General features: G+C 65.0%; 2 protein-coding genes across 2 annotated transcripts in view; both read left to right on the forward strand.

Moving 5' to 3' along the window:
* Positions 1–134: 134 nt before the first annotated feature.
* Positions 135–1,365, forward strand: ISG15 (ISG15 ubiquitin like modifier). The gene is made up of 2 exons (XM_079698714.1): positions 135–185; positions 637–1,365. The coding sequence occupies exons 1-2, from the start codon at positions 183–185 to the stop codon at positions 1,270–1,272; spliced, it is 639 nt and encodes a 212-aa protein (XP_079554840.1). The 5' UTR covers positions 135–182; the 3' UTR covers positions 1,273–1,365.
* Positions 1,366–3,434: 2,069 nt separating this feature from the next.
* AGRN (agrin) overlaps positions 3,435–12,987 on the forward strand; it is a gene marked incomplete at its 5' end in the record, with an annotated part of 32,637 nt that continues 23,084 nt past the window's right edge. The window contains 2 exons of the mRNA XM_079728364.1: positions 3,435–3,641; positions 5,831–6,092. Coding sequence (XP_079584490.1) covers positions 3,435–3,641; positions 5,831–6,092 — 469 coding nt within the window. The remainder of the gene's footprint in view (positions 3,642–5,830; positions 6,093–12,987) is intronic.

The raw sequence follows: 12,987 nt of genomic DNA on the forward strand, positions 1-12,987 counted from the left end.
TGGGAAAAGGAAACCGAAACTGAAGCTGAATTCCGCTACTGTGTGGCTGGCTCCCCGACACCGCCCTCTGACGTGGTTGCTCAGGCTTTAAAAGGGCTGAGCTGCCAGGGCTGGAGAAGAGCTGAGAGCGGAGAGGCAGCCAACCAGCGTTTGCGGAGGACCTGGCGCCAAAGCCCACAGCCATGGTGAGGCGGGTTTGACAAGTGGGGCAGGTGGGCTCATACCCCTCTCCCTGGTGGCATCTCCCAGGGGCGGAACACCTACATGTGCAAAGCAGGCAGAGCTGCTCAGAACCCCCAGGTTCTAAAGCGTGAGGGGAGGGACAGGGCTCCTTCTGACAGCAGGGTCTGGGATGGGTTCTGCCCAGTGGCCAACCCTGAGATCCCTTGGGATCAGCACAGGGAGGCATCTTAGCAGGTGAAGGGAGGCAACATGATGGTTGTGGGTGGTGGCTCTTCTTCTAGAAATGCCCGCATGCACTCTCCAGCACCTGGTGTGCCCCTCCTGGTGGGTGGGGAGGCTGGAGAGGAGGGAGCAGCATCCCCGGGGTCTAACAGCTTGCCCCACTGCCAGTGTCACACGTGCAGTGGTCCCAGAACTGGTGCCAGGGTCTCTGAGCCTGTGTGATGCCCACAGGGTAGGAACCTGAAGGTGAAGATGCTAGGGGGCCAGGAGATCCTGGTGCCCCTGAGGGACTCCATGCTGGCATCCGAGCTGAAGCAGCAGATCGCCCAGCAGATCGGCGTGCCCGCCTTCCAGCAGCTCCTGGCCCACCCGGACACTCGCGAGGTGCTACAGGACGGGGTGCCCCTGGTCTGCCAGGGCCTGGGCCCCGACAGCGTCGTCCTGCTGATGGTGCAGAGCTGCAAAGAGCCCCTGAGCATCCTGGTGAGGAATGACAAGGGTCGCAGCAGCACCTACGTGGTCCGGCTGACGCAGAGGGTGGCCGAGCTCAAGCAGCAAGTGTGCCATAAGGAGCACGTGCAAGCCGACCAGTTCTGGCTGACTTTCGAGGGGAAGCCCATGGAGGACGAGCGCCAGCTGGGGGAGTACGGCCTCACCACCCTGTGCACCGTGTTCATGAATCTGCGCCTGCGCGGGGGCGGGGCAGGGCCAGGAGGGCCGCGGGGAGGGCGCCCCACGGAGCACCAGGAATACAGTTGTTGCACCCTCTGTAGCACCATTCTGCACCCTTCTGGTGAGATTGGGGGAAGGGTGGAGGAGGGAGTGGTAAGAGGGGACCCAGGGTCGCTGGGGGAATCAGCAGGCTAGGATGGCCAAGTTAAGGGACAAGCCTAGTGGGATCAAAATCATGACCTCCGCCCGCCCCCAGAGAAACTGAAAATGTGTCCCCACGTCTTTGGGAAATTAACTTCTAGAGAAATAAAAAGAGGCATATCTGCTGGAGCCCGTCCCTGTCTTCACATTGAGCCATGGTCAGCCCAAATGGTCCACACAAATGGTCCCCACTCCTCACATCTGGGTCAGCAGATAGCACAGGGAGGGGAAGGCCTGGCGAGGTCCCAAAGGCCACAAGGTGAGTGTCCCTGGAAGCGGTGAGTCCGTAGGGCCTGCCTGGGCCAGTTGTGAGGGAGGCTTCCCCACACCAGCTGGGGGCTGGGTGCCTCTTGACCCTCCAGGAACCATCAGCCTACACTGTCCAGCCTGCGTTGGTCTGGGGAAAAGTGGTGACAGGGCCTTGGGCACTCACATCACCATCAGGGCGAGCTGCTGAATCAGCAAATACGCCCTCCTTCAGGGTTGTTCATGGAGGGGCCGCAGCCAGTAGGTGGGGGGGTGTCTGGGATGGGGGTCCTCCCATCCACGTGGAAGAGTTTGTCCCAGATAAGGGGCACCTAATTTGGCAAAACTACAGCCACTTCCACACCGGATGCATCTTTCTGTGCCAGTTTTCCACATGAGCCACTCGGGAGCCAGGCTGAGTCAGCCCTGGACACGGGGGGTGGGGGTGCGGGGGAGCATAGAACGTACACCTCTCTGGGCCAAAGTCCATGACTCTGGGGACACTCAGTCCTCAGCCTTCAGACTCTTCAGTGGCATTTGGCTGGAGACCCAGAAGCCCCCTTTCTGGTCTGTGGGGGTCCGTATCTGAGCTGGGGGACCCCCCAGGTCTGGCTTGCCTGTGGCAGATATGTGTAGACATGCAGGTGTGTGTGGGGGAGGGCTCCTGGCTCCAACCTCATTTCCTGGGCCCCCAACCTCACCTCTTTGTCATCCTGTAACTTAACAAGTGTAAGCACACCCCCTCCTTTCTTGAACCCCCCCCCACCCGGGTCTAGGCGACGTAGGGCCCTCCCGAGGGGCCTCCGCTGCTGCTCACCCTTCATTGCCTCCGGCTCACAGGTCTGGGGCTGGCTTGGGTGCGGGGATGTGCGGCAGGCCCGGCCCTGGAGGCACAGAGGGATCTCCTCTCCCTCCCCACCCCCACCATCTTCAGCTAGGTCGGCGTCTAATCTGGACCCTCTGGATCTCGGTTTACCGCCCTGGACCCTGCGGGAATGTCTGGAGAAGCGCCTTGGGGGAGCTGGGGAGGGGGCGTGGCTGGCCGTCCACCGCAGACGCGATCGCCGCCTCGGACAGCAGGGGGAGCCCGCAGCCCTGCAGAGGGTCCGGAGCTGACCCGGGACCGGGAGGTGGGCGGGTCTGCGCTCCGTTGCGACCAATCGCCGCAGCCCCCGGCCCGCATTGGTCCCGGCAGGCCGGGGGTCCCGGGCCGGCCGAGCTTCCGTCCCCAGTTCCAGCGAGGGGCTGGGGTCCCCCGGCAGGAGGGACCTGACGGGGGAGGGGCGCAGCCCTGCAGGGCTCGAGGGGCGGCGGGGCCCCGGATCTGGCAGCCCCTCCCCGCGGCCGGGGAGCCCCCGCCGCCCCAGCCCCGGCGCAGCCTGGAGCCCCTTGGAAGTCCCGTCACGTCGCTTCCAGATTATGCATTAACCCGATTTCAGCCGCATTTCCTGGCGGGGGTGGGGAACGTCCGCGCAGGCGGGGGAGGGGCGTCCGTGGGGGTTGCGCCGCAGCAGGGAGAGCACCCTCGATCCCGCCCCGCCCCCGCCCCTCGGCCGGGCCCGGCCCATCACCCACACTGTACCGACCCAGACTGGCCCTCTCCCTCCCCCAGCCAGGCCTCCGCCCGGCGCCGCCGTCCCGGCGCTTTGTTCGCGGCCGCCGCGGGTCGCAGGGCGCCGGGCGGGCCGGGGGCGGGGGCGGGCGCGGGCGGGCCGGGAGGCGGTGGGGGGGGGGGGGGGGAGGCGGGAAGGGGGTGGTGCTGCCCCCGGTCCCGCCCCCGTCCCGCCCCCGCGCCGCCCGCGCTCCCGCCGCCTCCCAGGAGCTGCGTCCCGTCCTGTCCAGTCCAGTCCCTGGCGCGGCCCGGCCCGTGAGCTTGCTCCGGCCGCTTTCCGCCGTCCTCCGCCCGCGCCATGGCCAGCCTGCGGCCGTCCGGCCAGGCTCCCCTGCAGCCACTGCTGCTGCTCCTGGTGGTGGCGGCGCGCGCCCTACCCGGCGCCGACGGGACGTGCCCCGAACGCGCGCTGGAGAGGCGGGAGGAGGAGGCGAACGTGGTGCTCACCGGCACCGTGGAGGAGATCCTCAACGTGGACCCGGTGCAGCACACGTACTCGTGCAAGGTGGGCCCCCGCGCGACCCCCGGGACCCTGAGCCCCCTTCGGGCCGTCCTGGAAGCCTGGGTTGGGGCCTCTCCCCCGCAATCCCGGCCCCCTCGCCCGGAGGTCCTCCCATCGCGACGCCGGCCGCCCCGCTGAGACCCCCGCCCCGGGCCGTGGGAACGAGCCCCAGACGCTCCGCAGCACCCGCGCCCGCTCCCTTGGCGACCGCCGACCCCCGCGTGGGGCGCCGGGTCTGGGAAAACTCGCGAGCGCTGGAGGGAAAGTTCTTGCGGTGCCGCTGCCATCCCGCCTCGCGGTGCCCAGGCCCCGGAGACCTGATCGTGTCTGCCCCTTCAACCCAAGCCCACTCCCTTACTGGAAACAAGTGCGCCTCCCCCCAGGGAGAACGTTCGGCTACCGCACCCCCTACCCACCGGCCAAAGAAAAGGAACAGGGGCGAGGGCAGGGGACGCTCTCTGCTTGCGGTGGAGGTGGGGTTTTGGCCTGTGGTCAGTGCTGTCGCCCCCCTCCCCCCAGAGGCGAGAAGGGGTGGTCAGGAGAGAGTGGAGGGCTGCACATCTTATCTCCCAACCCCAGGGCTCCTGGTGGGGCATGCTGCAGTGATGGGTGTGGGGGCCGGAGCAGAGAAGTGGGCGGGGCCGTTGCTGAGCCTCAAGTGTCGGGGTGCAGGGCAGGTGCCCCATCCTGCTCCGGAGAGACCTGATCTCCTCCGGCCACAAGGAGGGGGGACTTCCCCGGCCTCTCCTTCAGTTGGATCTGGGAGCCCCCTGGGATAGGTCTGGTGGGGTTTTTCCCACAATCTGTTCCTAGGGAGGGCTCAAGGGACCCAGGGCCCTGCCCCCCTCTGGCCCCTAAAACCACCTCCCGGACCAGAAATCGGATCATTCCTCTTCCTTGGAGATGGGGAGGGGTGGCAGCTTCTTTCAGCCTGGCCTGTGCGGGCTACAGCTGGGATCCCCCGCCGGGCCCCCTCCCCTCCACCACCGCCAGGGCACTTTGCCAAGTCCCTGCAGGATTTTCCCGACTTCCTCCCCGCTGCTCCTGGGTGTGGCTGGGGTGGGGGGAGGCGATGAAAGCCACCCAGCCCTCCCCTGCTAGTTGTTGTCCTTCTAGAGCCTACTGTGTGTCTGGCGGCGGGGGTGGGGAGTTGGCCAAGGCTCCCCCACCTCCCCTGAGCCACTGGAGGGTGGAGGGAGTCCCTGCAGATTTCTCAGACCCGAGGCTCCCAGCAGGGGCAGGCAGGTGGACGGGCCACCATTGTCTTTCATTCCCCATTCTGGAAGTCCTGGCCCCCCAGCGCTCCCGAGGAAAGGGGTGTCTTCCGAGGCGCAGCATGCATGGGCACGTATCCCTATGGACCTTTTCCTTTAGGGCCGCCTGTTCCGACTGCAGCCCCTGCGACCCTCCTCCCCCCACCCCCAGCAGGCCGTGGGCGTCCCAGGGCCTGGTTTGTCAGAGCAGGTACCCTCAGGGCCCCAAGAGCAGAGTGGGGAGGGCGGGGCTGCCCTGTGCTGCCCAGGCCTGATTTTGAGGTTCACAGGCTGCCTCGACCGCACTCACTGTAGGAGCCTTGCAGGAGGAGGGCGTTTCACCTGCTGGGGGGCATGGTGTCTTCGCCCACCCACAGGGCTGCACGGAGCCAAGCTGGCCCGGAGCCCTGAGCTCAGAGCTCATCACCCTGGAACTTCATCATCCACCTTAGCTGCTCCTGGCTCTGCCCAGGGGTGGGCCGGAGCAGTGGGTGGGCCGATAGGGAGAGGGGGGCATGGAAGGCAGGCACCCCAGGCCGGCTGGGTCCCCTTCCCGTAAGCAGCCTGAGCCGAGATGGACATTATTGGAATTGGGGTGGCTGGGGTCACTTAGACCTGGCGGTTGGGGGGCTGCTTCTTGAGGAAAGGGGTGTGTTTGCAGGCCAGGTGTCCTAGTGTGTGACACACATGGGTGGGCAGTGGCATCCATCGTGTGTGTGCTTCCCTGCAGCTTCCTCCTGGGGGGCTGACCCAAAGATCTCCACACATCTGCCCAGGGTTTGGGTCTATCTACTCTGGACATCTGGCCTGAGCAAGTGAGGTGGGAAGAGAGGAAAAAGCCCAGGTGCCAGTCTGGTGTTTGCCTCTGGCCTCTGCGGCCACCCCTCCCCAGTGGGAAGAGGATCCCTGACACCTGTGCACCCCCCACGTCCACCCCAGGTTCGGGTCTGGCGGTACTTGAAGGGCAAAGATGTGGTGGCCCAGGAGAGCCTGCTGGACGGAGGCAACAAGGTGGTGATTGGCGGCTTCGGAGACCCCCTCATCTGTGACAACCAGGTGTCCACCGGGGACACCAGGATCTTCTTCGTGAACCCTGCCCCGCCGTACCTGTGGCCGGCCCACAAGAACGAGCTGATGCTCAACTCCAGCCTCATGCGCATCACCCTGCGGAACCTGGAGGAGGTGGAACACTGCGTGGAAGGTGCGTGACGGGGCACAGAGCAGAGGCGGCGCCTGGGGGGCAGGAGAGAGTTTGCTGCAGGCGAGCGCACTTGGCATCTTGTGGTCCAACCTCCTGTTCTGAGTCCCGGCTCCCTGGCTTCCCAGCCATCTCAGCTCCAGTCTCTGACCTAAGCAGCGCTCCCCACCCTGGCCCTGGAGGTGCCGCCATTCTTGGCCTTGGAGCCAAGCGAGTCCAGCCCTGCAAAGGGACCGGCCTCCTCTTTCCTCCCCTCCCCCTCCGTAGTGCTGCATGCCCCTTCCCGGAGTTCCCTGTTCTAGGAGAGAGGCTGGGACCAGGTGAATGAACATCAGTTGTTTGTGTTCTGCAGAAGCCCAAACATCTGTTTAGACAGGGCCCAGATGTTGAGCAAACCCGTTGGGGTGGGGCTTAAGGGTTGTGCTGGAGGTGGGGCTACCTCGCCATGTGTTCCAAGAGGCCTGTCGTTTCTGGGAGGGGCAGTTATGTGGAGTGGGCTGCTTCCAGGAGTTTGAGTGGGTGTGGGATCCCCTCACAGAGGTACAGAACCTTTCCTTGTCCGCTCTCCCCACGTGTCCGTTCTGAATGGCCCAAGAGCATCCCTCCCCCACCCCAGCCTCTGAGAGGTGAGCAGGAATCACATGACCAGGGCTCACCCGCCCACCTCAACCCAGGAGAATCCCAGCTGGGGGCTGAGATCCTTGGCTGCGGAATGTAGCAGGGAGAACAACGTAGGAACTGCCCGTCGCCCTCACATCCTGTCTGTCCCCTCATGGCTGCCTGGGAAGGGATGTACCGGGGAGGGCGGAGAGAGGAGAGAACGCTTCCTCCCGGGGCAGTGGGAAGGGTCCTTGACTTTCTGTCCTGGGAAGGTGACCCTGTCCCTCTGATTTGCTCTGTTGGCCAGCAGGGAAGTTCCATCTTCTACCCAACTTACTGCTGTGATGCTGACTTGGCTCTTGCGGGGTCCTGGGTGGTGGACCCATCTGGCCTGGGGTGGACTGTGCAGGGCGAGGGGTAGGGCCTGAAGTGGGGAGCCCGGTAGCATCCTGCTCAGCCTGTAGTCCGTTGCTCCTGGGGCTGTGTCCGGGGTCCCGGCCTGCAACATCATACAGAGAGGCTAGTGGGGCTGTGTCCCTGGTCCCTTGCATCACCAGCTTAGCTGAGGAGGTCCCAGCATGGCCCTCCCACCAGGCGAGGACTGGAGCCCCTGGCCCTGCTCTGGAAGCTCGTGGTCTAGGGAAAAGATGGGAGGGTGGCATGGAGATGGGGCCGGCTGTGGCGTGTGATGCCCAGTTCTGAAAGATGAGTTGGGGGCTAAGGAGAGGCGTCAGGTCCCTGTTTCTGCAAGATCAAGAAGGCGCATCATCAACTCTGCAGCTAGACGGGTCCAGCCTGAGGGTCCACGACTCAGTAACTGAGGCCTTCTGTGGGGTCAGAGGGCATGAGGCAGGAGGGCCACCCCGGGCAGAACAAGATTTGCCGTCTTGCCAGATCCTGCTCTACCCAGGCCGGGCCCTGGTTCCGGATACATCAGGCTGGGCAGAGGGACACCTGGGAAGGAGGGCCCCCAGGGAGAGCTCCCAGCGAGACTCCACCTACTGTATGCTGGCTGCCCAGGATGGGGACCAGGCTAGGCCCCCAGCTCCAGTGGGGCCGGTGGGGGGAGAGTGGTGCTGGGACCCACAGGCCAGTGTGTAGCGATGGGATGAGCACCCAGAAGGGGCCGAGGCCACCAGACTCTTCTGGGGTGGGCCTGTCAGGAGGAGGGTCTTGGGGAAGGAGGTTCGTGGAGAGGAAAGGAAAGGAAGGAGCCTCGACTGGAGCCTGGAGCCTTGTGGTAGAGCCAGGGTGGAGGGGAAGCCCCCAGGGAGGGGCGGGGCCCAGAGTGAGAAGCTTGGGGTCCACTGTAAGGGGCCGGGGAGCCCTGGAAGTTTTGAGCCCATGACACGGATCCCTTCTTTGGAAGCAAACCGGGGCGCCTTGAGGGGCAGGGGCTGCGGGCAGGGTGGGTGCATCCCAGGGACCCCAGTTAGATGGGGGTGCCTCCCCCTGGAGCCTCCCGAAGGCCTGAGGAAAAAGGCCCCCTGGAGCTGGGGCCAGGCTTGAGGAAGAGACAGTCGTCTCCCCACCTTCCCCAGCAGGATGCGGCTGGGAGGAGGGAGATGCGGACCTCAGACCCCAGTCCAGGCTCTCCAGGGAGCCAAGGCCTCACCCTAGTGAGGAGTTAGGGTTAGGGATGGGCAGGGCTTGAACTAAGATGACCCCTCCCTGTCTGATTCTGACCCTGTTCTGTTCCTGGGAGCCCACAGCTGCCCCTGCCCCACAGGGCCCAGAGTGAAGGCTGGGCAGCCACTGATTTGTGGAGGTCACCCCAAGACCACCCAAGACCCCTGTCTCTAACACACCTCTCCCCGGCCCCCAAAAGGCCCACAGCCGCCAAGGTCAGGGGCACATCCTGCCAGGTCCACCTCCCTGGATGCCCCCAGCTCATCCCCACCTGGGCCCCAGCTCTACTGGGACTGCCTTCCTCAGTTTCTCCCCCAGGGCCTGCAGGGTCTTCCTGGCTCTGGGCCGCTTCCCCAGCCTCCAGCCCCCAGGAAGCTCCTCCCCTGTCCTCCGCCTGGGGAGCCACATTCCGAGCATAACTGAGACAGGTATGTGTCCCTCCCTCTGCACTACCTGTGGGTGAGGGAGGCCGCTGCTCTGCTGCAGAGCGAGCAGCCTCTTCAGGAAGGAGCCCCTCGTCCCCTGCCTTGTCAGGGAAGTGGCCTGGCCTTTTCCAGTGCCAGCCGCCCACGCACCATGAGCCTGCCCATGCTGGCAGCTGAGCAGGCATCTCCTCCAGCCTTCAGCCACTTTGCCCTGGTCTGGGCAGCACCCATACACTCCCACCACCCTCCCCTCCCCCACCTCATGAAGACTGGGCCTGGGGCCCCCTGAAGCCCCTGAGAGGGACGCAGGCCTGGGGCCCTTTCCCAGGCCTTTCCCTGCCCACTAGGAGCCAGGAGCAGAGAAAGGAAGTGTTGTCTGCCCTCTCCAGGTCTGGCACAGGGACAGGGTCGGTGAGTCTGGCTCTGGCCCAGCTCAGCCCTGCCCAGCCCTGAAGCCCGGGGTCCTGGCGGCCGTGGCCTAGCCTGGCCAGCCTGATTCCAGTGAGCACCCTCCCTCCCTTCCTCCCTGCCAGGCCAGCCTTCTAGGGCCTTTGGGAAGGCAGTCCTATATAGCTCAGGCTGGAGAGGTGCTGGGTCCTGGGCCGCCGGCCCAGCACTGGTGCAGGCCCTGTGGCCTCGGAGCTGGATGTGGGCTGCAGACACCCCCAGACAGGGACTGGCTGTCCCTGAAGCAGAGCGGGGGCCGGTGGAAGTCCAGGGGGAGTTTCCGGGGCGGGCCCCCTCTGCTGTCTGGCACTTAGCTGCTGTACCCCAAGTCCTCTGAGCCTCCCACTCCCGCCACATTCCTCCCTGAGGTGGGAGGTGGCTGCTTCCTGTCCCTGTTTCCCTCTTCCAGACTGTAGGTTCTCACCCCACCCCTCCAGACCCGCCTAGCGCCCTCTCGGCCCCTCCCCCAGGCAGGTCCTCGGAGAGGAGGCAGGCCCAGGCTGGAGGCTGCCCGCCCAGGCTTTCTCCTTCCTTCCAGCAGCCAGGGGTGGGGCATCAGCTCAGGTGGGGCGTGAACCCCCGCTGCCTGTCCTCTCCCCACCTGGGGGTCCGTGGTAGATAGTCAGCGCTAGAATGGACCTGTGCCGGCTTTGACTTCCCCTGGGCCCACGGTGGGCTGGCTGGCGTCCTCCCTGGGGCAGCCCCGGGGGCTTGGGTGGGGGGCTGCTCCTGAAACCAAAGGCCTTTGGATCGTGTCCCTTCACTGTGCCGGACTGAGCTAGTGGAAACAGCTCTTGGCTTTTTCCAGACCCCACTCCATCCCCCTGCTCCACACCCAGAGAACAGCGCTGGCCTCCATTCTCCCCTGCAGATTGGAAATGCAAAAAAAAGTTGTTTTGGAACTGTCCTCCCCTCTCCTGCTGTCTATACTGGCCTCCCCCAGGGTGCTGAACAGAGTGGATTCCGGTGGGGCCTGCCTGTTCCCTTACAGCATCTCTGGGGGTGCTGGGACCCATGTGCACAGAGGAGAAATTAGATTCACCTGGTCAGGGATAGCTGACCCAGGTGTGGGGCTACAAACCCCTGCCACACCAATCCTACAGGCTGAGGTGGGGGGAGTGTAGTGGGTGGCATGGGGCTGCCAGGTAAGGTGAGCAGGGGAGTGGGCCCAGACTTCAGGGCCATGGATCTAGCCAGAGGTCACTCTCACCCTCACCCTGCTACAGTCAGGCCGGCACAGCCTCCTCCAGCCTGCTTTGCTTCCTTCCTAAAGGGTTAATTCCCCCCGGCCCCCTGAGAAGCAAAGCCTGCCCCCACCCCTATCACCACAGGAAGGTGGAAAACAGCCGCAGAAACAGGCCTCTCTCCTGCCCCCGCACCCGCCCCAGTCCTTTGCCTCCACCTGCGGGCTCCAGGCCAACTGCCCCCCCCCCCCCCCGCGAGTGCTACCCTTGTCTAGAGGCCTGGGGCGGCGGGGGGGGATGAAAAATGGGCCCCCTTTCCTGTCCTGTTCTGCTGGCCCCAGCCCCCCCTCACCATTGAGATAGGGGAACCATGGCTCCCCACGCAGGCCCCCAAGGCCCAGCCGGGCTGGGGGCTGCAGGCACAATCACTGAAATAGCCCCGGTAACCCTTGACCCCCCAGAGTCCCAGAGAGTGCCCACCTCTCATTGAAGAGAAAAAGGGATCTCAGAAATGAGACAGCGCCCTAGTGACAGTTACCCTGATGACATTGATGCAGCTCATGAGAGGGCCCTGTTGCCCCCACGGGCTACACTGGGGCTCAGGAGGGATCACGTTCCAGTCCCAGGCTGTGGCTGGGAGCCGGGCAGGGGCGACCTAGGCCTCTGGTGGAGTTTCCAGTGGGGAGGGAAGCTCCCCTAGAAGGGGCCTCTCCCCCCAGAGCAGATCCTGAGAACTTCCTCTGAGGAAGGCCCCCTGCCAGGGGCTGCCTACGGCTGGACCTGGGAAGGGCAAGATGGCCCCTCCCCACTCCCCTCCCCACCAGGGCACAGAGGCATGGGAGGGGCACGCTCTCTGTCCTCCCAGGCAGCCTGCTGTTTCCAGCGGTGTGGCCTGCACGTGTGCCTGCAGCCTCAGGTGTACCAACCGGCACACGATTCTGATTGAAACCCCAGCTGGGCTGTGGTTCCTGCCACCCTTGTATCAGCCGGGGGAGGGGACCCTGCAGGCGCTCTGCCAGCGGGCTGGTAGCAGGCAACCTTGGCTTGTGTCCCAGGGGCCTGCCCTCATGTGGCTCCCGTCTCCTGCCTGCTGCCCCAGTGTCCAGCTATGCCCTCCTCCCACTCCCCGTACCCGGCCGAGGTCTGGGCCCCGCCTCCTGTGGGCTCTGCCTCTGGGTTTCTCGATGCCAGAGATGGAAGGACTGTGGTAGGGACAGGAAGAGTCGCTGGGGCCACTCGGATTCCCTGTCCCATCTCGTGCCTGCTGGACCCTGAGTCTGGCACCATTAGGGGTTAGGTGTGGCAAGTCAGGAGAGGCTGTCTGCCTCTGGCCTGAGGTGGGCCTGAAGCTTCCCTGCCCCTCCCACCGGCAGCTGCCTCTGGGCCGCCCCGCGCTGGCCCCGGCAGAAGCAGGCAGTCTGTCCCTCCAGCCACAGATGCGGGCTTCCCGTGTACACTAGGGCGAAATAAGAGCACAGCATCTGGGCCAGACTGTGGCCTGTCCCTGACCCACCAGTGGGGAGCAATGTGCGTCCACTTCTCTCCCTGGAGGGGAGGCGGTGAGGGTCGCTAGGGTCCATTTGTGAATCCATCCGTGGGTTCCTTCCTCAGCCACCCGTCCGCTCACGGCCCAGCAGCAGATCCTCACAGGGCCGCTGGAAGGCCTGCCACTGCCACCTGCACAGGGCCCTTCGAGGTTCTGGACGGGCTTTCCAAGGAGGCCAGGTGTAGCTGTGTGTGGAGGAGCGAAGGCCAAGGGGGAAGGGTATTCCGGGCAGGAAAGACAGCACAACAAGGTTTCAGATGCAGGGAACAGCAGGCAGTCCCTGTAGCTTGGCTGAGGGGTGGGAGAAGGCAGCTGCGGGCGTGGTGCGAGCCAGAGAGCTGGAAACCTGCACTCAAGAGCTACAGCCTACTGGCTGGAAGAGGGGGACCCTCCCCTCTGAGCAGGAGCCTTCCCACCTGACGCTGCGCCTTTGCTGCTGGTCCCGGTCACCCTCCCCCATGGGAGAAACTCCGCCTGCACCCTGGCTGCCTCTGCAATCTCCTGTCCTGCGTCTGGTCTTCCGTCTTTGCGGCTCTCTCCTGTCTGGCCGGTCTCTCTGCCCTTTTGTCCCCTGCCTTTCTGGTTCCAGTAGGTGTGTCTGTTTGTCACTCCTCTTCATCCTGACATCCAGCTGGTCAATACTTCCAGGAAGCACTGTCCCCCAGCTCAGACCGTTGTGCTGGACTGTGCATCCCTCACTGCCTGGCGTGGCCCTCAGCGGGACACAGGGTCTCCACTCACCAGGCACTGACCACACGTGGGTGCCACCCTGGCTCTTCCAGCTTTCTCTTTCCTCCCGGAGATGGGCAGGGCCTGGCCGAAAGAGGTGGATTTGGGGCTGTCCTGGAGGGGAGGGACCGAAGGCATGGATCAGCTCCACCGCGTCCCCCTTTTCTGCAGGTGCCTACCGTCCCCCTCCTCTGTGCGTCTGGCGCCCCCTGGTGGCTTCAGCCTATGTCTTGGCAGGTGTCCAGGTCCTGGACTGGGCTCCCTCCTCCCAGCGTTCCCCAGGCCGGAGGACCCGCCCATGGCCCCTGTCGGCCTGAGGCCTCACCAGGCTGGCCCCT

Source organism: Hyperoodon ampullatus (genome assembly GCF_949752795.1).
Source record: "Hyperoodon ampullatus genome assembly, chromosome: 2".
NCBI lineage: Eukaryota > Metazoa > Chordata > Mammalia > Artiodactyla > Ziphiidae > Hyperoodon > Hyperoodon ampullatus.